The sequence below is a fragment of the Tupaia chinensis genome, unplaced genomic scaffold (genome assembly GCF_000334495.1).
Source record: "Tupaia chinensis unplaced genomic scaffold, TupChi_1.0 Scaffold139457_1, whole genome shotgun sequence".
NCBI classification, from domain to species: Eukaryota; Metazoa; Chordata; class Mammalia; order Scandentia; family Tupaiidae; genus Tupaia; species Tupaia belangeri.
In genome coordinates this window covers 1065921-1093322 of record NW_006199342.1, presented here as the reverse complement: position 1 = coordinate 1093322, position 27402 = coordinate 1065921, and the positions used below count along the sequence as shown (strand labels likewise).

The following is a 27402-nucleotide window of genomic DNA, read 5'->3' as shown; positions in this document are numbered from 1 at the left end:
TCTGGCGAGCGCATGCACCCTATAGCAAAAACCTCTCCAAAAAAAAAAACATATATTAACTTGGCCCAGCACCAAGGGCATAGCAGTATTACAATGTTCTGTGATGCTGGAAGCCATATAGAAGACCAAGGTCCAGTTCCCAAGTTGACCTGTACATGCAGGGTACATGCATGCCCATGATCCTGGCAACCTGCCAAAGACTGGCAGGGGGATGGATTGTGGTGTGAGACTCTGTTGAGGGTATGTGTTTCTCTTTCTCAATAAATAAATAAGTCTTAAAAAAATAAAAATATGGGGCTGGACAGTGGCCTACTAGTAAAATGCAACCTTCTGAAAAACTGACCTACATGGGAAGATGTGGGGTTCATATCTGGAGACCTTCCTGAATATGTAGGTCCATGTGTAACCATGATCTGGGGCTGGCTGAGGATAGGATGGATCACAGGGTCAGGACTCTATTGGGGGTGCTGTTTCTCAGTCTCTGTCTTTGTCTCATGGAAGAAATGAATAAATAAGCTTAAAAAAATAAATAAAAATAAGAGTTTTTTAAACTTTAATCCCTCTGAGAAGTTCATTACCATTCATAGGATGTAATATAAACTCCCAACAGTGGCTGGTCATTAACTGGTCTCAGCCCAGTTCTCCTGCGCTCCACTTCAGCCATACTGAGCAAGTCACAGTCCTCACTTCTAAACCTGACACATCTCTGAGTCCCTCTGGCTCAAAAGCTATCTTCATGTCCCTACCTTTCTCTCCCTTGAATTCATTCTTCAGACATCTATTCTTCCACCATGTGAAGAGGCCCCTAGACAGACATCCCCTCCTGTGAGATTACCCATCAATCGGTGCTGCTTTACTTTTTAACAGTTCTGTTTAATCTAGTTTTTTTCGTTCTTTCTTTTTCTCTTTCTTTCTTTCTTTCTTTTTCTTTCTTTCTTTCTTTCTTTCTTTCTTTCTTTCTTTCTTTCTTTCTTTCTCTTTCTTTCTTTCTTTTTTAGTTTGCTATGGGGAGTGTGCGCTCACCTGAGAGAGACAGAGAGAGTGCTAAAGAAAGGGAAAGTAAGAAATCATCCCCCAGGAGGGATGGCCACACTACAAACTCTTTTCCAGTCTCCCCTCAGGATTTTGGGCACACATGCACATGCACACAGCATAATTTTGAAGCTGCAAGGTCCAGGACTCTAATTGCTTAGTTGGTCACATAGGATCCAGCTGCTTTAACCTCTGCTCCACCTGCTACTACTTAATCTTGTTTTTTGTTTGTTTGTTTTGGGTTTTTTTTTTTTTTTTGGTTTTTTAAATCCTGTATAACTGCCCTTTCTAAGTGACATACACATGACTGGCACTGGGTCTTCTTCACTCTGTGTCAACCCAAGTACCCAGCACAGGGATGAACAAGACAACAAAATGGCAAATCAAAGAGGTAGATACCACCAACACTCAGCCCGAAGAGTTCAAATGAACCCTTTTGTTTTTTCTTAAAGGTTAAGGCAACCACCAATTCTGAAATCAAAAACTTGGGTACCACCAACACACAATTCAGCCACGCCTGCAAGAGTTTGCAAATGAGACCTTTTTGTGTTTTATTAAAGGTTAAGGGAACTACTAATTCTCAAGTACTGACTTGTGTGCTAGAACTTGAAGTTAGCTTACCGAATACAAGGATTCGAAAGGCGGAACACTCTTCTTTTTCCTAGTCCCCAAGCCTCCACAGCTGAGCATCACACTGAGAAAAGCATCTGTTACCTGCGTAATTATGATCTCTGAGCATCCCGTTGTTATTGACTGAGCACCAATGACCTTTCTACCACTTAATTATTGCCTAAATGAAAGATATTTTTCAACATCTGCTCTTAATTTATTTTTAATTTGCATTTATTCCATCCTATTCGTTGAGGCTGAAATTAATAATATAGGATGACATTATCTTCACAGCATCATGTTAAACATTCTATCATTCAATTAAAGTTATTCTAAAATAGTTTTCCAGGCTTATTTTGCATATAGATTCTCAGTGAGCTGTCCAAGACTATCATCTTCACTGTCAGAAGACATGAGTATTTCCCTTCTCTGCTACCTTTTCAATGAGCTGTTATACTGGACTGCATAAACAAGAATCTTTTTTTCTCCTTTTAATTAAAATACTTTTTTTCTTAAAGCATGACCATTCTTTCAGAATATATAGAAAAGAACACAAATGCTTTTGAAATTTAACTCAATTTGAAGCGACCTCCATAAACTGACCAACAGGCAACGTCAGAAAAACAGCGATCGTCAACTTCATTGAGTAGCAGAAAGAACTCTAAAATGTTAATAAATTAATCAAATCAAGAAAATTAATTCTGAATGAAGAACTAATAACTGAAAGCACTGAAAAGTGGAATTATAACATGATTTTTGAAATTACATACCTGATTTTTAAATAAAAAGCGAATCTCATGAAGGCAAAGTGTACATTGAGACATCATATTGTAGTAACTGGTCACCATCTTTCAAATCCTTTCTCCTATCTCATCTCCACCTGTGCCACTCTGGCCCGAGTCCCCTCACCTTTAACCTCAATGAGTTTTCCAGCTCCGTGTGCTCCCTGCCTCCCTCCAACTCTGCTCCCTTTTTTCCTTTTTTATTTAAATGTATTTCTGTCTTTCATGATAAAGATAGGCATCCCCTCCCAGTTCTCCATGCCGTAATCTCCCCTACCCTCGACAGTGTGGATCACAGGCACATGTGCTCACACGTGCAGGGAAGCTCTATTACATGAACCTAGGATCCTCCCATGTGATTCCAGTTGTGTTACCACCATGCCTCTGTCTTCTGGACCCCCTGCTCCCTTCTAAGTGTGTGATTCATATTGCCAACCAAGTTATCTTTCTGAATATCAGCACTGAGCTAGTCCGCCATCCACTTAAAATCCCATAGAGGCTCCCTGCACAGAAAAGATCAAATCCTTTAAGCTTTTTAAATCTGGCCCAGCCTCGCCCATCATACCATTGCCTGGCCATACTTAACAACCAGATCTAAATTCAAAATGCTTTGCTTTCTTCCCTATTAGTCTGGAATGTTCTCTCATCACCCATATGGCTGCTTCCTAGGCATCCTTCAAGATGCAGCTCAGATTTCTCTCCATTAGGGCTTTCTCTTACTCAGACCACCCTCATTCCCAGCAAGACAAGGCCGGTCTTCTCTCCTCCCATGTCTCCACCACCTTTTAGACACAGCACTAGTTTTTGTGCAGGAACATCAATCAATAATCATTCCTTTTCTCCAATTAGCCTGAGAGCACCGAAGGACTGAGGTGTGTCTTGCTCACCTCTGAGTCCAGCTTTAAGCAAAAATGACTGAATAATAACCATTTTCTGTATGGAGTGTGCATACAAGGAAGTCTAATTTTTTAAACCATCAAAGAGTACAGCAAGTCTTTATTGGGCACTTACTGTATGTGGGGAGCTTAAGCTAAAGGCTGTCATCCAAAGTCAAATGAGAAAAGCAAATACACACATCCAAGGCAGAAGAGCCAAAAATAGAATTAAAGAGTGAACAAGAGGGGAGGATTGATTCTGGCACAGTCATCGGAGAGCAGAACGCTTTGTGGTATTTATGCTGATGTTTGAAGGATAGAGGTTTCAGAACTGGAGAGGTGAGGTAGGGAGAAGAGCAATCAAGTAGAAAACAAAACCAGCAAAGTCACAAAGGCAAGAGAAGGACCCCAGTGGTCCTCACCCGGCCCATTTGCCTCCTCTGTGATGGTTTGGAAGGGCAAAGGGCAGGGTGGGGCAGTGTGGCCAGGAAAGTAGGGTGGCATTAGACGTCCCTAAGTCTCATTTACACATATATGTATGGTGGGGAGGGGAGGTCCCCTCCTCTTGGAGCAATTTGCCATGATGCCGAGTGCCCAGAGATAAAATCTGTCCTACACTGAATTCTCAGCAAAGCCACCCTAAGACGCAGAGGAGGCAAGTGTGTGTGGTATTCAAATAACATTTTTCCAACATAGAGCATTGAAAAAGCACATGGAAGTTATAATTAAATTCTCATTTTTCTATACAGACAGAATAAATATGGAAGGGAATATGCAATTAAGACTCCAACATGCTACATGTTATGGAACCGGCCACTGATGCCACATGTAAAGACACAAGAATAAATGTCTTTATATTACTCAGTAGGACACTTTTGCATGCCAAAGAGAACTACATGGGGACACACAGTAAACTAGAATACACACTAGGTTTGACTTAGGGGCCCTTCCACACACTGGGCTTTTGGGTAAGGCCAGGAGCCTTCAACACCAAATAAGATTCAGACTCTTTCTCCCAATGCCAAGTCAATATTTACATTTAAAATTTTAAAAGACAATATGATTTCAGCACTACCAAAATTCACTATGAGAAGTGGAGATGAACAACTTGGATTTATTTTTTTCTTTTAAGACAGAGGTTCTCTATGTTACAGTCCTCCTGCCCCATCCTCGTGAGTAGTTGTGACAATAGGCACAAGCCTCTGTATTCAGCTGATTCAGACAGGAGCATGCTCTGTTGCCCCCACTAGCATGAGCTTGAATCCTCCTGCCCCAGTAGCTAGGACTACTCACTCATCCCCACCTTTCAAGGTAGAAGACAAGAATTAAACCCAGGCCTCCCATGTGGTCTTGGTCTACTACCAAGTCTGGACCCAAATTGTGTTGGTTTTGTTTGTTTTTAAGAAAGATTTTTTGCTATAGGACATATGTGCTTGCTGGAGAGACAGAGAGACAGAAAGAGAGAAATCACCCTCAAAGGGTGGATAGCTATGCTGCAATCCCTTCTCTTCCATTCTCTTCTCAGGATTTTGGGCACTCACACATAACATGCCCAGCATGATTTTTAAGCTGCCAGGTCCAGGACTCAAACTGTGGTCAACTATGTGGGAGTCTAGTGACATAACCTTTACACCATCTGCTGGTCCCCAAAATTTTGTTTTTAAGTCTATTTTTTGGGGGGTAGATTTCACTGGGTTTATTTTATGATTTCTTTGTTTCAAATAAATCTGAAGAGGCTTCCTCTTAACTGGTTCATTAAAATTTATGCCACACTTCAAAATGGCCAACTTCTGCAGAAAAGTCTCTTTTCTGATTTAGATTATCATCTCACTCACACTTAACTAGGTGTTCCTTTTTTACCCTCAATCTTAAAACTGCCACAGGAACAGGTCCTGTTGCATTCTGAGCTGTGGTGGAAGTGAGAAGGCACCACTACCTGATGGCGGGAGCCACATAGGAGGCCTGGGTTTGGTTCCTGGCCAAACCTAAATAGTCCAAGAGCCTATGGTCCTGACTGGGAAGCTGGGACAGGGGGTTCTCCCATATACACACTTTCTCTTTCTCAAGAATAAAAAAAAATCTGAGATGTGATCTTAAATTTCATACAATGACATATAGAGAAGCAGTTATATACCTCAAATCACCTTATAGACTGTTTAATCACTGCAGAAATGAAAATCCCTTTTTATATCTTCAAAGAGATTAAAAAAATAGTGCTCAATGATGTTACTGCCAATAATCCAAGCTCTCTAAGAGATCTGGGGTCTGTTGTTCGGTTTGATTTAGTTTGGTTTGATTCCTGACTATAAGGACATCACAAGACCTCTGGAATGTTTCTACAGACACACAGAACTTGCTATGAGAGTCGACACATCACTTAACTCCTTAATTCAATTTCCACTTAAAAGTTATTATTCTGCTTTTAAAATTAACTCATTTTAAAAGAATGGTAGGCAGACTATTTTATTTCAAAAGGAAGTATAGTTATATTAAATATAAGCACCAGATGTCACCTATTTAGAATTTTAAAAACAGGGAAACAAAGGGCGAGCATGCGGCACAGTGGTTAAGGTGCTGGACTCCCACATGGCTGACTGAGGTTCTACTCCCAGACCTAGTGGCTTAAAAATCGTGCCAGGTTCAAAACTTGTCTGTCCTGGAAATAATGTCTTAGAAAATACGCACGATAATTTTTTCAATGAATTAGTCAGAAGACCTCATGCCCATGTTTTACCCAAGGAAAGGTTCAGGATATGACATGTGATTCACTGTAGAAAGAGACTGAATACACCAAGACGACAACTAAGGGGCTCATTAGGAAATGTAATATTTCGGTATTCTCCTCAGGCCCAACAGGACCCCAAAGAAGTGCACCAAGTTTCATCTCTCTCCTGACTCATTTCCCTAAATCTTACCTTCACTCAGCACAACTCAAACTCCAAAATACAGGGCAAAGAAAACAATGTTCAATATAATGAAATCCATTACATTTTTAAAGAGTTATTTATTTAATTTGTTATTTTTATTTTTTTAATTGGACCAGAGAGAGAACAAAAGGGAAAATGAGAAAAAGCAAGCCACCAGGTACAGGACCCAAACCAGGGCTGACCACATGATAGTCTAGCACCTCAACTACCACGCCACCTGCCTGCCCCAATCCATTACCTTTTATAGAAAATCCATTACCTGTTTAAAGCAAAGTGTTTATAAATAGAGATAATGTCATCTTGAGCACTTGACTACAGCTTTCCTTGCTCATCTGAGATGCAGACCACTTGCACTTTAGTGCTACGACTCTTAAATCTCGCTTCCTGTCTGTAGAGCAACGTATGAGTGGCTAGGTAGTACTATAGCAATGTAGCACAACACTTTGTGAGGCAATCTCACATGGGAAGGTTCTTGGTTCAAGTTCAGAGGCCTCCCTGAGTATGCCAGGCACACACTTCTCCATGATCGTGGGATGGCTGAAAGCTGGTTGACAGTGACATCAACACCCTGTTGAAGGTTGTCTCTCGCTCTCTCTCATTCATAAAACAAAGAAACTAAAAACAAAAGCACTACAAATGTTGGTAATAATTTTTTTAAAAAAAAGAAAAGAAAATTAAAGGAATCTGCAGATATTAAAACTATGGGATTACAGAAGATTTAAACAAATATTTGTGAAACATCAGATGTATTCATTCCAATTGTATCAATGTAGAGACACAACATATTTTTTTATTGGATTTCTCTGCTACATAAGAATGTCATTATGGAATTTTTTCTTTCTTAAAAAATATTTAAAAATTGGGAGGCTTGCTAGTAACCTATTGGTTAAGAGAGGAGGATCCCACATAGTCAACCCCAGTTCAGATCTTGGCCCTAGCAGCTTGAAAAGCGTACCAGGAGCAATTCCCTTTACCAAAGTCAAAGGAACAAGCGTCTGATAGAGAGGCCCCACAGGGAGTACATAAACCTCAGTGTAGCCAAGGGCACGAGCATGCAATGCACATCAGAAACCACATAGAAGCAGGAAACTTCACCTGCCGCCAGGAGTCAGCACGCGTAAACTCAGGGCAGAGGAAGTGAAAGGGAAAGGAGGGGTCTTGGTTTCAATTTCGCAGTCCACAAGCTACCATCCCTGGAATAAATATATATTAAAAACACAAACTGACTCACATTTCAAATATTGGGTTGAATGTATTTATTATTAAACAGGTAAGGGATACAAAAAGATAAAAACATAACACAGTAAATACTTAAGCCTCCCTACCCAGCTTCAGAGGAAGAAAAGGGAAACCTCGCCCATACATCTGAAACCACCTGAGCGACCTTCTCTCCACTGCTTTCAGTTAAATTTTAACTAATATTTACAACTGCTTAAATGGTCTTGCATGTTCCCTCATTCCCAGAAAAATCTTCATATCAGCATCTAGTTCAAACATCTGGGTTCAAATAAGGTTCAATAAAATAGAGTTTTCCATCCTGTCTATATAATTAATGTACTTCCTTTGCTTAGAATCATTCTCAGCAATTCACGTTTTCCGGTCGTGAATGGATATCCTATAAAGCTTTCACAACCACAGTAACAGGTCATGAGAATCACATTAATACGGAAAACTTTCTGATGATTGCACTACTTCAGCATAATGAGGTAACGACATGGAGAATATTTTTACGCGCATTACAAGAATAGCTGCTCTCCTCTTCCAGAGTCGAATTTCCATCAGGGTTACTGTCCATCAACACAAATCCCCAGGGCTCATGGAAAAAAACCAAACCTGCTCAAAGACTTTCCTTTACAACACAGGTATTCCAGCCAAATAAAGCTTCAGGAGGGAGAGGTTTAAAAAAAAAAAAAAAAGAACTATTTTTCATAGTCTCTGAAGCTGTTTTAAAAAAAATCCCCTCACTGATATTTCCTTAAATGAAAGAGAAAGAAGTAGACCAATGATTGCTTAAATGTGGCTTAACCACTGTCTTTCTTAAAAAAGAGTTTCTGAGAGATAAAAATAATAGTAATAATAATACTATTTTTCATAGTCTCTGAAGCTGTTTTAAAAAAATCCCCTCACTGATATTTCCTTAAATGAAAGAGAAAGAAGTAGACCAATGATTGCTTAAATGTGGCTTCACCACTGTCTTTCTTAAAAAAGAGTTTCTGAGAGATAAAAATAATAATAATAATAATAAGATAATCTTCATAAGTTTTATAAAACTGGGTCTGGTTAAGCAAGTTGATAATACTGCAAATATAGGATATTTTTGAGAGGTTCATATACATGTAACAAGATATAATAGTCCATATTAAAGAATTTGTTTTATTTTTATTCACTGGTCTCTCTTTTCTCCCCACCCCCAGCACCTCTATCAACTCTTTCAATACCACAGATACCTATCTGGGCATCAGACCAGGACTTAAACTGTGCCAAATGTCAGTGCATCTGAAATCCACTACCTTTTTTCACCAACCAGTTAAAAGCTTTGAGCAGCCCTCAGAGGAAAAGACAGAAAGGAAATTCACGTCAGAAACAGATTATCAATTTCTCTATCTCCCACCCAAAGGACTGCCTGTCCTCTGGTATTTTCTCCTTTGCTAACCCTTAACAGAGAATGACAGACACCAGAGCCAAAACCAAGGGAAGGCTATAACAGGCCTGTGAGCAGAAAATTGTGTCTCTTATAATCAACCCTCTCTTGGCAGACCTGTGATGCAAACCAGGGCCTCAGAGAAGCTCGCCTTACAGTCCAGGGTCCCAAACTTGATCACCACACAGGGAAAGTCCAGATGTCATCTATTTAGAATTTTTCAATCAAGGAAGCAAATACAGATGTAACCTTAAATTAGAAGATAAGAAAACTAGCACAAAGGACGAACGTGAGATTTGTTTTTCCCACTACAGGTCAAAAACACACCTGTCTTGAAAATAATGTCTTAGAAAGGATGTACAAACATAATACAACTGATAAAGTGGAAATTTGAAAGAGATATTGGTGAGCCTAAGAAGCATGGCAGTAAAGTCTCACAGGAAGGTCCTGGGTTTGTATCCTGAGGTCTCCCTGTACACACCAGGCTTGTGTGCCCATGATCCCAGCTGGCTGAGGGTGGATTGGGCATGAAAACCCCATTAAGGATACCTGTCTCTCTCTTCCTCCTTGGAAGAAATAAATTTTAAAAAAATTATAAGGGATATATTTAGGCACAAAATGAAAACTCATCCAGCAACAACTGAATAAATGGTCTTTAAATTAGGAGATTTGGCACTACATACAGGTCAAATGTTGGATTTCTGGAGTCAGATTACCTGAGTTCTAATCCCAGCTCTGGCACTATTACATTCTGCAGCCTCTTTAGACTTCTACCACTCACCTAGTATGAACTAGACACTGGGCTAGGTGCCAGGGATGCCCGGTCCCTGCTGTGGGTTAAATTCTAGAGGAAAGGATATTAACAAATATACAACACAAGTACCAGATAGCAACAAGGACAATACAAAGAACTTAAAAATTCTGATGCAGAGGCCAGCAGGTGGCATGGCGGTTAAGCCACCGGACTCCCCCATGGCTGGCCACGGTTCAAGTCTCAGAACTGATGGCTTACTTTCTCATGTTTTCTCTCTCTCTCTCTCTCCCCCTCTGGTGAACGCATGTGCCCTATAGCAAATTGAAAAATAATAATAACAAATAAAATTAAATAAAGAATTATTTTTTAAAAATTGTGATGCAATCAAAAGTCATAGACTGAGGGTCAGCCAGTAGCATAGTGGTTAGGTAACTGGATCTATATGGTCAATCACATGGTTTGAGTCCCAGGACCAGTGACTTGAAAAACCTGCCAAGCACATGTGCATGTGTGTCCAGAATCCCAAAAGGAGAATACAGGAGAAGGGACTGCAGCATAGTCATCTGCCATGGCTGAGTGGAGGGGAAGGTTGCTTTCTCTCTCTCTCTTTCTCTCTATCTTTTTAATTAAAACATGTGCTCTCTAGCAAATTTCTTTTATCAATTTTTTAAAAATCTTTGAAAGGAGGTGATATTTAAGCCTATAACTAAATGGTAAGAAGGAACCAGCTAGGCAAAGGCAGGAAGAAGAGGGATGTGCAAAGGCCCTGAGGTAGGCTCAACTGGGCCTTTGGAGATATAAAAAGAAAGCCAGAGCAACGAATTACTTCTTTGTCATCTGTGAAATAGGGTTGCAAGGATTAAATGCCTAGTAACACATCTGCACACAGAATGTAGCCAATAAATTTCAGCTGCTAGAAGTGTTATCATTATCATCCCAGGGAGATCCATCATTGTAGGTATGCAGAGGCGGCGTGATCACATCACAGGCAGGGCAGCGTTACACAGCTTAAAAGGTTCCCCCGACAATCAGATCCCAGCATTGGACAAGACGACAGCATGTGCAGGAAGAAACGGTAACTGTTAACACCATGCTTCCTACGCAAGGTCTTTTATAGGTCGTATGGAATGCAAGGTCCATGGCACAACGGTAATGCACTGCTCGAGAGAGGCCAGGTCCCACATGGCAATCACTTTGAATCCCCAGTCTAGCTGGCTTGAAGCATGCCAGGCATATGACATGTGCCCGCCCTGGCCTAAAATATGTCAGGCATACACACAAATGCCTAGGATCCAATGGGCTGCAAGAACGGAGGAAGGGGATGATGGTATGACTGAGCTTGTGGAGCGCGCTCATTGCTCACTCACATGCACGCACACCTGTATGTGTATTTTCTGTCAGGAATAAAAAGGAATAACCATCTCATTGAGGGGGTCAGATAGTGGTACAATAGTAACCCAACTGTACCAACGGGGAAAGGTCCTGGGTTCTCATCCCCAGACCTACCCAAGCATGCCAGGACAAGTATGTGTCTATGATTCAGGCCAGCTTGGCTAAGGGGTCAAGGGGTGAACTGTGGTATGAATACCCGGTTGGCAGGGACAGCAGGTAGCATGGTGGTTAAGACACTGGACTCCCACATAGCTGACCACAGTTCAAGTCCTGGACTGGGCAGCTTGCTTTCTCTCTTTCCTTTCTCGCTGTCTCTCTGGTCAAAGTAAAAAATAATAAATAAAAATTAAATAAATAATTCTTAAAAAAATAAACTTAATTTTAAATTAAATTTTTAAAAAGCATGTCATTGGTGACAAACTTGACTTACATGCCTTTCAGTTAGAAAAGAAAGATCTACTTTTATCTAACCCAAATTCTTGATCATTAAAGATCAAATTCCTTCAAATTCTTTTCTAAACTTTACTCAAATCCAAGGCAAAAGTAATGCAACCATAAATAAATGCATGGCTTTTAAACTCAAGAAACTATTTCATTACTATCTTCATTTTTTTGCTAGTGGGCACTTGCACTCACCAGAGAGAGAGACAGAGAATGAGGGAAAAGAGAAAGCATCCCCTGTGGAAGAAAGGTCACACCACAGTCCATTGCTCCCTCTTTTCAGGATTTTGGGCAAGCATGCACACATGCCTATCATGTTTCTGAAGCTATCTGGTCCGGTACTCAAACTAGTCATCCCAACCATTTTACATTTTTATGTTTAAGTATTTCTAAACCACAAACCATGCAGTCGGCCCTCATCACCTATCTTGATTACTATGTTTCTGTTTAGACCATGAAAAATGCCTTTCAAAAATAAAATAAAAAGCCTTACACACAACATGAAGTGAACTACAACTGAATGAGGGCAACACAAACAAGCCCATACTTCAACATAAAATACACACAAATTGTTATTATGCCAGGCTTTTAGACTATTGAAAGTCAAGAATTTTGGAAGGAGAAAGAAGAGAACAATCTTCATAATCCAAGAGATTAAGTTGAGGTTTTTTTTTTTTCTTTTTTTGCAATAGGGCCAATATTTTTTTAAAGAATTTTTATTTTATTTGTTATTATTATTAATTTGACCACAAAAAGAGAGAAAGGGAAAGTGAGAAAGCAAGCTGCCAGCTCCGGGATTCAAACAGTGATTGACCATGTAGGATTCCAGCACCTTAACCACTGCACCACCTGCTGACCCAATATATTCTTAACATCAATTTTCTTCCACCACAATTTCCACCCCCATCCCACTGCCACCCAATTTCTTAACGGAAAAAAAATCTAGAGCAGCAGATCAGAATCAAAATTCTCTTATAGGAAAGCACTTCTTTTTTAAAAAGTGAAAGAGCAGGTGGTGTGGTGGTTAAGACACTGTACTCTCACATGGCCAATGGCAGTCTGAGTCCCGAACCTGCAGGCCTGGCTTGCTTTCTCACTTTCCCTTTCTCTCTTTTTGTCTCTCTCTGGTCAAATTAAAAAATGATAATAACAAATAAAATTAAATAAATAAATAATTATTTTTTAAAATGAAAAAGCAAATTTACCATAGAACATGCCTGAGGAAATATCTTTCAAAAATATAAATCATATATAGATGATTCCTATAACTTAACCTAAACTATTACATAAATAATACATAAATTTTGGAATGCCATGAGATATTACCACTGTATACAAGGCATTTGCCTTTAAAATATAAAAAAGTGCCTTCCAGAAGTGAAATTGAGGTTAATAGCCTCATTCAAATCCAAATTTATCTACTGGCTTTTGCAACATAATCCAGCCAAAAGAATGTGATTTATATCTCAACTATGCAACAGCTAAATTTTCAATGTGTTTTGAAGTAGGTGCCACCAAAGGAAAAAAGTTATAGTCATAACATCGGCATTAAAACACTCGAAGCAATTTGAGAGTCTTTAAAAATATAAGCACTAAGTAATACAGATTCTTTGAAGAACTATAGAACATTCATATGAGCAAAAAGAGAAAACTAGTCTCAAAAAAGCCAAGGTGATCACTATTAATGTTTTAGTGTTTCTTAATTTTATTGATTGATTGATTGATTGATTTTTTGCTATAGGATGAGTGAAGAGCCAGAAAGAGAGAGAAAGGAAGTGAGAAAGCAACCCCCAAGGGGAATGGCCAAGTCACAGTTCCTTCTCCTCCATTCCCCTCTCAGGATTTGGAGCATGTACGGTACATGTGCCTGGTGTGTTTTTCAAACTGCTGGGTCCGTAACTGTGCAGTAGTCACCCATGTGGGATCCAGCCACCTTAACCACCACACCACCTGCTGGGCCATTTCATCAATTAAAAAATAAAAATACTTTTCACATTAGTAGCTTTACATAACACAGATGTTTTTATTTAACAATTTATTGAGGATATAGTTCTATTAGCAGCCTGGCAAAGTCATGATGTATTTTTCTATGTTTTCTATGCAAAAATGCATCATGACTTTCCCGATAACCTAGTATGTACAGGCACATACATACACACATACATTTGGTTTTTATGAGTGTATAATTTGCTACTTCATGAATATAGCTAATTTAATTTTTTTAAGAATTATTTATTTGATTTGGGATCAGCAGATGGTATAACGGTTGCGTTGTTGGACTCCCACATAGTCGACCACAATTTGAGTCCCAGACCTGATGGCTTGAAATTTGCACCAGGCATATATGTGTGCACGCCCAAGATCCCAAGAGGAGAATGGAGAAGGGATTGAGGCATGCCCATCCCCCTGGGAGGTGATTTCTCGCTTTCTGTCTTTCTGTCTCTCTGGCAAGCACACATACCCTACAGCCAAAAAAAAAAAAAAAGTTCTTTTACTTTAGTTATTATTATTTTTGCTTCTTAGAAAGATTTTTGCTATAGGGCATGTATGCTCATCCGAGAGACAGAAAGACAAGAGACACAGAAAGAGAAAGAAAGCAAGAAATCACCCTCAAGGGGTGATGGCTATGCCACAATCCCTTCTTCTCCATTCTCTTCTTTGGAATTTGGGCACACATGCACCTGTGTCCAGCATGAGTCTCAAGCCACCAGGCCCAGGACTCAAACCATGGTCAACCACATGGGAGTTCAGTGCCTTAACCACTATGCCACCGACTGCCCCCTACTGTAATTTTAACATTTAATTTAATCACTGGTAAGATTCTCTAGGATCTGTTCAGATGTAATACAGTAAAGAAAGAGTAAGTTTAAATACTTGTTTGACTGAGATGCTCATTTTTGAATCACATATTAACAATCATAGAACTTGCAATTCTCCCAAAATACTTAGGGTAATAATGATGTAATCAGCCCTCAATATTGGATCTTTATGATATTTACATTTTGTTCTGCTATAAATGATATGATGATGAACTTCTTGAATGTTCATTTTTATGTGCTGCCTTGAGGAAAATTCTAGAAATAGAATTACTTGGCCAATTAATATGCACTTGTTAAAAATAGGTTATAATTTTTACCAGCCTTTTTAAATGATTATTTTAAATTTAAAAAATAGTTTGGAAGTTTATGTTCTCATCATATATATCCAGTATTTTAAAACTTATATAAATACTCTTTTGTGGACATGGCTGAAGTATAAGTTTAAATATCAAAGGCCTTAACACCATGGAAAACTATTTAAGGGTTCAGTCACTGTGGAGTAATGGTGTCACTTTGCTGAGGGATAGAGAGTTCAGCTCTCCAGGTGGGCTTGAAAACCTGCATGCAGGTTCCCAAGATACTGAGGCATTGCAGGGCTGGAAAAAGGGGATCACAGCATGAGGAGACGTTCATACTTCTCTCTCTCTCTCTCTCTCTCTCTCTCTCTCTCTCTCTCTCTCTCTCTCTCTTCCCCTCCCTCCCTCCCTCCTCCCCCCTCATGCATCAACACTCTCTAACATTAGAAAGAAAACTATTTAATAATATGCCTCTTCACAATTTATAGACTGTGACAAGTATGGAAACATTAAATTGTCTTTCTTCCATTTTCCTGTTACAACCGTCTGAATATACATTCTCTACAGAAGACAGTAATAATTCCTTGCATTCATACAGTACTTCATACTATTAAAACATTTAAAAGAATTTTAAAGAAGCAGACTACCCTCCAAGCATACTTTAAGGCTATTAAGTTGAAACTCCAAAAGAGTCTACAAACTACACAACAGTTACCACGTATTTAGAGCCCAGTCTATAACAACTACAATCTTTACCAATCAACCAGCACCAGAATCACGAAGGGCTAGATCTGTCTGAAGACAGTTAATTAGATCATATTGTCAGCGCATATTTCTATAGTTTCAAATAATGTGAAGTAAGTTCTTAACATAATAAAAAGATGGGCAACACAACAAAAACAGCCTTCGGGTTCCTTTTCGGTTTTTAAAGTTACCCTAGATGTCATTTCATACCTCAAAGTAAGTCTTGAAGTTACTTAACTATAGTGTTCACACCAAGGGTGGAGTTCTGTGTAATTTTCAAAGCTCAAAAAGGCCCTGCCTACTCAAAAATATCTCCCCTTTAGACATCTTAGAATCAAGTCTGAAGCTTTATAAAAATACATAAATTTTTATTCAGTAGGTCTGGAGTCAAGTCAATGCATCTGCATTTTTTAAAACTCCCCAGTTGATTCATTCATACAGCTTAAGTCAAAAAGCACTCAGTTACAGAAAAAGATTAGGGGAAGGAATAGGATCCTGAGGTCCCCAATTTAAATGTTTCTATGAAAACCATTCCTCTGTTTTAACCTAGTTTATTAGATTATTTAGGCGAAAACTGAACTCGCAGAAGCTTCTTAAGACGTTTCAAAAAGAGGAGCAAAGATAGGTTTGTTAGCCTGGCCACGTCCCCAGTGGGGATGAGGGTGTGAACACATGGTAATGGAATCAAAATAAGAGAAGATTCTTCCTGCCAGACACAGCGGTGCTCCTACTTTAAGCATACAATCCCTTCCATTTCAAGAGAATGCTCAACTATATTTTTGTATTTTAATGGGGCAGTCGTATAAATGAACACTACTCAGCTACAAATAGCAATTGCACCAAGAAACGCCGGTCAACATACAATGAGACAAAACCAGGTTGCGAAGGTAAGTAGGACGCTCAGAGACATCATATTACCTTTTGCAAAATAAGAGTCATTTGTCAGAATTAAGTTTCTCAGAAAAAGTTTCTCCCACAAGAAGAATGCAACATAAGCCAAGACACTTCTAAACAGTGTATATATAAAAATCCACAGTTGTCTTCAGCTCCTGTTACCTACCAGATCTGGACTTAATGATATCACTGAATTCATTCTGTCCATCTTCAGGCCTGGCTTCGTGTTCTCCATACTTTGCCATGTTGGCTGAGTTTCAGAGTAATCCAAAGAGTCTATCCAATCCTTTTTTTTAAGACTTTCAACTTTCTATAATGATCCAGCTTGACACAAATATCTAAAAAAAAAAAAATTAAAAAAAGACAAAAGGTAAACTATTGATTTGAGATGTGTGTGTGTCAATTTAATATATAGAGTTATATATAGTAACCATTCATTCAGCAAATATTCACGGAGGGCCTATCATTTGTAAGGCACCAATCCAGGCAATAGGAATATGTGATCAATAAGAGATATAACTTCTGCCATTATGGAGCTTATAGACACTAAACAATTAATTACATAACAAATTATTTCATTACAGTACTGATAAACTACACATGTACAAAAGAGAAGCATAGAGTAATACCAGCATACAACAGAGGGATCTGACCTGCCCTGGACAATCTGAGAAGCCTTTCTTAATGAATGACATTGAAGCCAAGTCTTAGAGGATGAGAAGAATTCAATTAGCTAAAAGGGAAAATGGAAAGAGAAAAAGTAAGAGCTTCCTACGTGAAGTGACAGAAAGAATCATGGAGCATTCAAAGATCTGGACATAGGTCAGTATTTATGGAGGAAAGATGGCCAAGAAGCGAGTGTATCTACTGAACAAGGTGAGGTAGGTAGGTAGGCAAGAACAGAGACAGGGCCTCAGAGGCCATGTCAAATCTTTGGTCTTCATCTGACGAGCAATGGTGACCCAGTAGATGGTATTAAGCAGGGAAGTAACATAATCAGATAGGCTTTTGTTTAGAGATTTTTGCCATAGGGCACTGCGCTCGACAGAGAGACAGAAAGCAAGAAATCACTTCTCCGGGGATGGCCACTCTGCAGTCTCTTTTCCTCCATTCTCCTCTTGGGATTTTGGTCACATACACACATGTGCACAGCATGGTTTTCAAACCACCAGGTCCAGGATTCAAACTGTGGTCAGCCACATGGGAGTCCAGCACCATAGAGCACATGTGCTCACCAGCGTAAGACACAGAGATGGACAGTGAGAACTCACCCCCCAAGGGGGATAGCCATGCTGTAATCTCTTCTCCATTCTCCTCCTGGGATTTTGGATGCACAGGGACCCCACGTAATTTTCAAGCCACCAGATCTGGGGTTCAAACCAAGGCCAGCCATGTGGAAGTCTAGCATTATTTTTTCTTTAAGAAAGAGATTTTTGCTGTAGGACACATGCACTCACCAGAGAGACAGAGAGAAAGCAAGAAATCACCCCCCAAGGGGGATGGCCACACTGCAATGCCTTCTACTCCATTTTCCCCTCAGGCTCTTGGACACGTCCATACACACACACACACACACACACACACACACACACACACACACCCAGCATGAATTTAAGCCACCAGGTCCAGGACTTGAACCACAGTCAACTACGTGGGAGTCCAGTTATGTAACCATTATACCACCTGCTGGTTCCTAGCATCTTAACCATCACTTTACCTGCTGGCCCCAGACTGGCCTTTTATTCTGGCTTTTATGTGGGCCAGTATTTTGTGCTACGCAACAAAGACTGAGGCAGGACACAGCAAAATGCTAAGTAATAAAACTAGGCTATGTGTTTCATTTAAAGTTCTTTTAACTCCTCTGTTCATTTGAAATTTCTCATAATATACTGGGGAAACAGTCCTAACATTAACCAAGTGATCAAACTTTTCGTAACCAATATGATGCAATGCAAAATACTACCTCACCTAAACAGCACCTGTGCCAAAATGTTTAATGCAAAGCTAATCACGGGCAAACAAATTCAGACTGTGGGTACTCTTCAAAACAAATGGTTTGGGCTTTTCAAAACCACCAAGGTTATGAAATCGAAAAATTACCTGAAATAGGAAGAATTTTGTGAATTAAAGGTGATTAAATAAACATGACAGGGACCAGCAGTTGGTGTAATGGCTATGTCGCTGGACTCCCATGTAGTCGACTATGGTTCGAGTCCCAAACCCAGAGGCTTAAACTCTCGCCAGGCGTGTGTACATGTGAGCCTAAGATTCTGAGAGGAGAATGGAGGAGAAGGGATTGCGGCATGGCCATCCCTCCTGGGGGGTGATTTCTTGCTTTCTGTCTCTGTCTCTGTCTTTCTGGCGAGTGCACGTGCCCTATAACAAAAAACTCTCAAAAAATAAAATAAAATAGACACGAGGATCAAACATAATCCTTAACTGAATTCAGAGTTTTAAAGTAAAACATTTAGAAGATCATTTGAAAGTCTGAATCTGAATCATGTAGTAGACACTAGTACCATTTTTAAGTTTCTTTAACATTATTAGTTAATGGTATTGTTATTCAGGAGACTGTGTGATTCTGAGACACATAATGACATACTTAGCAATAAAGTGTGATAATGTCTTTACCTTACATTCAAACAAAGCAGCAAATATGAGAGGATTTAAAAAGTTTATGGCGGGGCCAGCAGGTGACATCGTAGTTGGAGCACTGGACTCCAACATGGTTGACTGTGGTTCGAGTCCCGACGTAGCAGTTTGCTTTCTCACTTTCCCTCTGTCTCTCTCTGTCTCTTTGTGGTCAAATTTTAAAAATAAATTAATTAAATTTAAAAAATAATTGTTTTCTTAAAAAGTTCATGGCAAAATAGATTTAAAATATGAGTTTATTTTGGTGTAAAAAAACCACGACATTCATGCATAGTTTTTTCATAATACACATTTTCTGTATTGTGAAAGACCCCTTCATCCCCATCTATATTATATGTATATTGGTATGTGTGTATATTAAATATGCATACATATGCACACAGAGAGACAGGAAGAAAAATATGAAATAAATATTAGAAAGTAAATAGAGAATCTAAAGGGCACCTAAGTACTGTAATACTACAGACAGTAAATGACTGTGTCCTGAACAAAGATAGATCCAAAGAAAAGGGGAGATAAGTGGGACACTTGGATTTTAAATACATATGAACACAAAAATTACAAATATGTATCTAAAAATTCTCTATATATTACATATATATGTCAACACAAAAATTTATGTGTTGAGATTTAGTCATGAAAAGATTAAGAGGAAAGTTAATACTTCTATCGTGTCAAAGGCGGGGCCTTTGGGAATATTTCATTACAGTACTGATAAACTACACATGTACAAAAGAGAAGCATAGAGTAATACCAGCATACAACAGAGGGATCTGACCTGCCCTGGACAATCTGAGAAGCCTTTCTTAATGAATGACATTGAAGCCAAGTCTTAGAGGATGAGAAGAATTCAATTAGCTAAAAGGGAAAATGGAAAGAGAAAAAGTAAGAGCTTCCTACGTGAAGTGACAGAAAGAATCATGGAGCATTCAAAGATCTGGACATAGGTCAGTATTTATGGAGGAAAGATGGCCAAGAAGCGAGTGTATCTACTGAACAAGGTGAGGTAGGTAGGTAGGCAAGAACAGAGACAGGGCCTCAGAGGCCATGTCAAATCTTTGGTCTTCATCTGACGAGCAATGGTGACCCAGTAGATGGTATTAAGCAGGGAAGTAACATAATCAGATAGGCTTTTGTTTAGAGATTTTTGCCATAGGGCACTGCGCTCGACAGAGAGACAGAAAGCAAGAAATCACTTCTCCGGGGATGGCCACTCTGCAGTCTCTTTTCCTCCATTCTCCTCTTGGGATTTTGGTCACATACACACATGTGCACAGCATGGTTTTCAAACCACCAGGTCCAGGATTCAAACTGTGGTCAGCCACATGGGAGTCCAGCACCATAGAGCACATGTGCTCACCAGCGTAAGACACAGAGAGGGACAGTGAGAACTCACCCCCCAAGGGGGATAGCCATGCTGTAATCTCTTCTCCATTCTTCTCCTGGGATTTTGGATGCACAGGGACCCCACGTAATTTTCAAGCCACCAGATCTGGGGTTCAAACCAAGGCCAGCCATGTGGAAGTCTAGCATTATTTTTTCTTTAAGAAAGAGATTTTTGCTGTAGGACACATGCACTCACCAGAGAGACAGAGAGAAAGCAAGAAATCACCCCCCAAGGGGGATGGCCACACTGCAATGCCTTCTACTCCATTTTCCCCTCAGGCTCTTGGACACGTCCATACACACACACACACACCCAGCATGAATTTAAGCCACCAGGTCCAGGACTTGAACCACAGTCAACTACGTGGGAGTCCAGTTATGTAACCATTATACCACCTGCTGGTTCCTAGCATCTTAACCATCACTTTACCTGCTGGCCCCAGACTGGCCTTTTATTCTGGCTTTTATGTGGGCCAGTATTTTGTGCTACGCAACAAAGACTGAGGCAGGACACAGCAAAATGCTAAGTAATAAAACTAGGCTATGTGTTTCATTTAAAGTTCTTTTAACTCCTCTGTTCATTTGAAATTTCTCATAATATACTGGGGAAACAGTCCTAACATTAACCAAGTGATCAAACTTTTCGTAACCAATATGATGCAATGCAAAATACTACCTCACCTAAACAGCACCTGTGCCAAAATGTTTAATGCAAAGCTAATCACGGGCAAACAAATTCAGACTGTGGGTACTCTTCAAAACAAATGGTTTGGGCTTTTCAAAACCACCAAGGTTATGAAATCGAAAAATTACCTGAAATAGGAAGAATTTTGTGAATTAAAGGTGATTAAATAAACATGACAGGGACCAGCAGTTGGTGTAATGGCTATGTCGCTGGACTCCCATGTAGTCGACTATGGTTCGAGTCCCAAACCCAGAGGCTTAAACTCTCGCCAGGCGTGTGTACATGTGAGCCTAAGATTCTGAGAGGAGAATGGAGGAGAAGGGATTGCGGCATGGCCATCCCTCCTGGGGGGTGATTTCTTGCTTTCTGTCTCTGTCTCTGTCTTTCTGGCGAGTGCACGTGCCCTATAACAAAAAACTCTCAAAAAATAAAATAAAATAGACACGAGGATCAAACATAATCCTTAACTGAATTCAGAGTTTTAAAGTAAAACATTTAGAAGATCATTTGAAAGTCTGAATCTGAATCATGTAGTAGACACTAGTACCATTTTTAAGTTTCTTTAACATTATTAGTTAATGGTATTGTTATTCAGGAGACTGTGTGATTCTGAGACACATAATGACATACTTAGCAATAAAGTGTGATAATGTCTTTACCTTACATTCAAACAAAGCAGCAAATATGAGAGGATTTAAAAAGTTTATGGCGGGGCCAGCAGGTGACATCGTAGTTGGAGCACTGGACTCCAACATGGTTGACTGTGGTTCGAGTCCCGACGTAGCAGTTTGCTTTCTCACTTTCCCTCTGTCTCTCTCTGTCTCTTTGTGGTCAAATTTTAAAAATAAATTAATTAAATTTAAAAAATAATTGTTTTCTTAAAAAGTTCATGGCAAAATAGATTTAAAATATGAGTTTATTTTGGTGTAAAAAAACCACGACATTCATGCATAGTTTTTTCATAATACACATTTTCTGTATTGTGAAAGACCCCTTCATCCCCATCTATATTATATGTATATTGGTATGTGTGTATATTAAATATGCATACATATGCACACAGAGAGACAGGAAGAAAAATATGAAATAAATATTAGAAAGTAAATAGAGAATCTAAAGGGCACCTGAGTACTGTAATACTACAGACAGTAAATGACTGTGTCCTGAACAAAGATAGATCCAAAGAAAAGGGGAGATAAGTGGGACACTTGGATTTTAAATACATATGAACACAAAAATTACAAATATGTATCTAAAAATTCTCTATATATTACATATATATGTCAACACAAAAATTTATGTGTTGAGATTTAGTCATGAAAAGATTAAGAGGAAAGTTAATACTTCTATCGTGTCAAAGGCGGGGCCTTTGGGAATGACTAAGTGACTAGGACAGGGCAAGTGACTGATTCCTGGTGGGTCTCTAAGAAAGGAAACCAGAGCAGACACAGGCCATGCTCCTCTGCCCTCCAGCATGCTGTGATGCAGCCAGAAGAACCCCAACAGAGGTGTCCCCTAGACTCACAGGCCCCCAAGCCTTGAGCTGAATGAACTTGTATTTTCTTAAGTTACTCAGACTTGGGTATTTTCTGTTATTAGCAATGTAACAGACTGCAACGAAGGTCAATAGGATTTGAGAACCAACTGTACATTACAGGCTTAATACACTTTGAGCAAAATGACTCCCCAATTTTGACTCCAACAATTAGATGGAAGGAGAATCATTCGCCAAGCTGGGGAACACCAGAGGACAGATGGCTGGGAGAAAGAAATTCGAATGTGGTGAGAGGTGCAGAGTTAGAGGTGCCTCTGAGAGACGTGTTACTGGAGATGAAGAAAAGGCCGTTGAATACACAAGTGTGGCTCTCAGAAACGGTCTAGATTAGAGATATACGTCTGAATATTACAGACACATTTATATTAGAGATATGAATGTGAATTGTATGTTTTAACCATTGACACAGATTTTATTCTGGAAGATATAATCACATGAATTCTGCTCAACATAGGTGCCACTCAAATAAAATCATTCTAGGCCGTGCACCACGAGCCTTCTAACCAGCCACTCATGATGCTGGCTGATAGAAGGCTCGTGGTGCAGGGAGGGGGTGCGTAAGAGGGTGTCATATGAGCATGTTTCTCCTACAAGAAACTAAAGAGTTTATTAACTAAGTTTAATTAAGCTTATTAACTACTTTTGGAATTACTTAAACTAAAGTAATTTTCACCTTTAGCAGCCATTCAGAAGCATGTTTAGAATCTAAAGAATTGAGGGTTCCATCCAATGGTAGCCTTCCACCCAGCCACTCATGATGCTGGCTGATAGAAGGCTCGTGGTGCAGGGAGGGGGTGCGTAAGAGGGTGTCATATGAGCATGTTTCTCCTACAAGAAACTAAAGAGTTTATTAACTAAGTTTAATTAAGCTTATTAACTACTTTTGGAATTACTTAAACTAAAGTAATTTTCACCTTTAGCAGCCATTCAGAAGCATGTTTAGAATCTAAAGAATTGAGGGTTCCATCCAATGGTACCAGTCCTTCTTTAAAATGCCAATAATTGGAGTACTGTATCGTTCTAAAACTTTGGTACACAACGCTCCAACAACCCGGATGGTGTCAAAATTCAGTTTTAAGTTCAATAGCTTACCTCTGCCATGTCAACAGCCTTGCTTAAGAGGAATCCACATGCCAGTTCAAGAAATCATTTCATGGGGACCAGCAGTTAGCATAATGGCTATGTCGCTGGACTCCCACGTAGTCGACCACGGTTCGCGTCCCGGACCCGGTGGCTTAAACTCACACCGGGCGCGTGTGCGTGCATGCCCAAGATCCCGAGAGGAGAATGGAGGAGAAGGGATTGCGGTGTGACCATCCCCCCGGGGGGTGATTTCTCGCTTTCTGTCTCTATGTCTCTCTCTGTCTGTCTGGCGAGCACACACACCCTATAGTGAAAATCTCTCCCCCCACAAAAAAAGAATCACCAGGGGTACTGCAGTTACAGTCCCGGACCTGGCAGTTTGAAAATCACACTGGGCATGTGTGTATGCATGCCTAAGTTCTTGAGAGAAAAAATGAGAAGGAAAGAATGCCGGTGTAGCCATGCTCTCTGAGGGTGATTTCTCGCTTTCTGTCTCTCTGTCTCTCTCTGTCTGTCTGGCGAGCACACACACCCTATAGCAAAAACCTCTCCAAAAAAAAGAAAAAGAAATCATGTCATCAAGACTATACAGTCAAAACACTCAAATATTAGTCTGCAGATACTATATATTAATTTCTATATTAAAATAGATATCAGAATCAAAGTTTACAAGATTGAACAACTCCACCTCTTCATTCAAGAGCACATTATATATAATAGTATTACTATTTTTAAATATGTGATATTTTACATTTCATATTTTTTGAGAGGTTTTTGCTATGGGGTGCATGCACTCGCCAAAAAGACAAAGAGAGACAGAGAAACAGAAAGCAAGAAATCACCCCCCAGGAGGGATGGCCTTGCCGCAATCCCTTCTCCTCCATTTTCCTCTCAGGGTCTTGGGCATGCACGCACACGCGCCCAGCATGAGTTTAAGCCACTGGGACTCAACTGCAGTCGACTACATGGGAGTCCAGCGACGTAGCCATTACGTCAACTGCTGGTCCCCATATTTTATGTTTTTTATGAGGGGATGTCAAAAATGAAATTAAAATATAAGTTTACATTGGTGCAAAAAAGTTGAAATCCATGCAAAGTGTTTCTTTAGCATTATCTATTTTATTTTATTTTTTAAAATTGCTGCAGTGCACATGCACTCACCAGAGAGAGAAAGAGAGGGAAAGTGAGAAAGCAAGCTGCCAGATCCAGGACTTGAACCCCAGTTAACCATGTGGGAGTCCTGCTCCTTAACCACCACATCACCTGCTGGCCCCCTATGCATAGTTTTTTGGTTTTTGTTTTTTTGAGGGATTTTTGCCATAGGGCGTTCGCCAGACAGACAGAGACAGAGAGACAGAAAGCGAAAAATCACCCCCCAGGGGGATGGCCATGTCGCAATCCTTTTTCCTCCATTCTCCTCTTGGGATCTTGGGCACACACGCACACGCACCCAGCGTGAGTTTTAAGCCACCAGGTCCGGGACGTGAACCGCGGTCGACTACGTGGGAGTCCAGCGACATAGCCATTACACCAACTGCTGGTCCCCATAGTTTTTTTTTAAATAATATCCATTTTTAATGACTTGTTGAAGACTTCTTTCTCTTGTAACATTGAAGAACACACCATGCCAGCCAGCACCGGGCTGCAGAGGTGATGCACTGCTCAAGAGAAGCTGGATCCCACATGACAACCAGGGTTTGAGGTCCTACTTAGTCACACCAAGCATATTTGTCAGTGCCCAATGTCCATTCAGCTGGAGGACTAGAAAAAGGGGAACAAGGGTGACCAGATCCTGGGGCACACATGCACTCTATCACGAATAATGAAACAAAAAATACAGACTAGTGGACGGCATGGTGTTTAGGCTGCTAGATCCCACAGAGCCAACTGTAGTGTTCAAGTCCTGGACCCAGCGGCTTGAAAAACACCCAGGCACATGTGCACACATGCCCAAAATCCCAAGAGGAGAATCGAGGAAAAGGGACTGAGGTGTGGCAATCCCTTCTAGAGATAATTTCTCACTTTCCCTCTGTCTCTGTCTCTGTCTCTCTCTCTCTCTCTCTCTCTGCCTTTCTCTGGCAAATGCATGCACCCCATGGCAAAGAAAAATGGCATTAAATTTTTAAAATTTTAAATGCACCATGCAATAGTACTATGTGATACATGTTAAAATATGTATGTTTTATACATAATTTATATGAAAATATAACTATTTTTGCCTGACCAACTCAGAAAAGATGTATTCTAGTAGATTTTCTAAAGCTTTAAGAACCATTTTCTCTTTGATAAGGTGCAATATGGGGATTGGATCTTTAATCTGCCAGATTTCATGAGACTATAAAAAAGTTTTTTCATGTTTTATATAATTTAATACCATTAAGAATTTATGTATTATGTGATTATGTTCCTTTCTTCAGGTATATAACTAAAATATAAGCTAAATTGTTAAGTTAATTTCATCATATTCGAGAACCCAAAATTTTGTTCAGAAGAATGTATATTAAATGTTATTATGAAAAATCAGGTTTGACCAAGAAAAATTCTCTTGCCTGGAAAGAGCTATTCCCTTTGAGAGATAAGTCTGACTCTCTCCTTCACAACTGCTCTCAGCCAAGGGTCTCCACTTCAACGCTTCCCAAAGGCTTTTTCCACTCCATAAAAAAGTAAACAGTTTACACAGGGATTTACTGCATTTGCACATACCAGTAATCTTTCTCTTCTGTAATGCTCTCCTTGCCAGCCTCCATAAGACAATTCTTGTCGATAAAAATCCCTTGCATGTTGCAAAGGTACAGCAGAAAAGGGGGTCAGAGGACAATGCAAGAATGGTGAGGGAGGAGAATAACAGACCATTTAAACAGTGACAGCCACCCTGCTCCTCACTGCCACAAATGGCCAGGGGACCGTCTAAGTAACACGGACACGGGATACCTCCTACATTGCCAACTTGGTTGTCAACAGACAGTTTCACCGCTAACGTGTTCCAGCATGACCCTCGACTTCCAGGGCTTTAAAAGCCATCCTCCTCCACACAGAGCTGGGTGACGAACCAAGAGTAAATGAATGGGATGGTGCTTGCCTCTTGCACAACTGTACCCACTAACCTAGGTGTCCCTTCCCTCAAAATGATGTGCTGTGAAGTTTAGCCTCACCGTTTCTCACTGAAACCAATCAACTGGGCTCCATATTTACCAACTCTTCCTTCAGGTCGTTTCTGGTTGTCCTATGGACCAGAAGGCAGGAGTGTGTGGACACAGACCTAGGGTTAAAAAGGTAGGCAGTGGTCTTGGGCAAAAACTGTTTTAATATATACTCTCTTTCCCGGTTTGGGAATTATACAATGTAATAATATATGTCATTGCAAATGTGTGATCATGATAGAAATACAGTGAAAGTCTTCTGGCAAAAACTGTTTCTTGCAACCTAGGAATAGCAGAGACAGTGGAAGGGGACAAGAGTTTGCCGCCCTGCTTGAAACAGTAAAGGAAACCTCTGCGTGCCAACAACTGCCATTCACATTCGGAAGCGCTCCAGGGAAGGTTAACACTACTGTGATTAATACTGTTTACAGGGGCAATAAATTTTAGGTAAACACCCAAAGGACAGTTAAAGAGCTGTCTCCTCGGTCCCATAAATGCTGGCAATGGGGGCGGGGAATAGCTACCCGTCAAGCCTGGCCGTCGCCGCCCGGTCCTCTGGAAGCTCAAGTACCCTGGAGCTCGCATACGCCGGCTCTCGCCTGTCACTGTGCAAGCCGCAGCCTCCGTGCCCGGAGCCCTCCAGCACCAATCCCCAGGCGCCAGCCAGGCTTCCTCAGGCGGGGGCCAGTTCCCAA

General features: G+C 40.2%; 1 protein-coding gene across 1 annotated transcript in view; it reads right to left on the bottom strand.

Moving 5' to 3' along the window:
- The window catches only part of UTRN (utrophin), a 645934-nt gene that overhangs the window by 616343 nt on the left and 2189 nt on the right, over positions 1-27402 (bottom strand). The window contains exon 2 of the mRNA XM_006161924.3: positions 16373-16544. Within this exon, the coding sequence (XP_006161986.1) occupies positions 16373-16451 (79 nt within the window). The 5' untranslated portion in view covers positions 16452-16544. The remainder of the gene's footprint in view (positions 1-16372; positions 16545-27402) is intronic.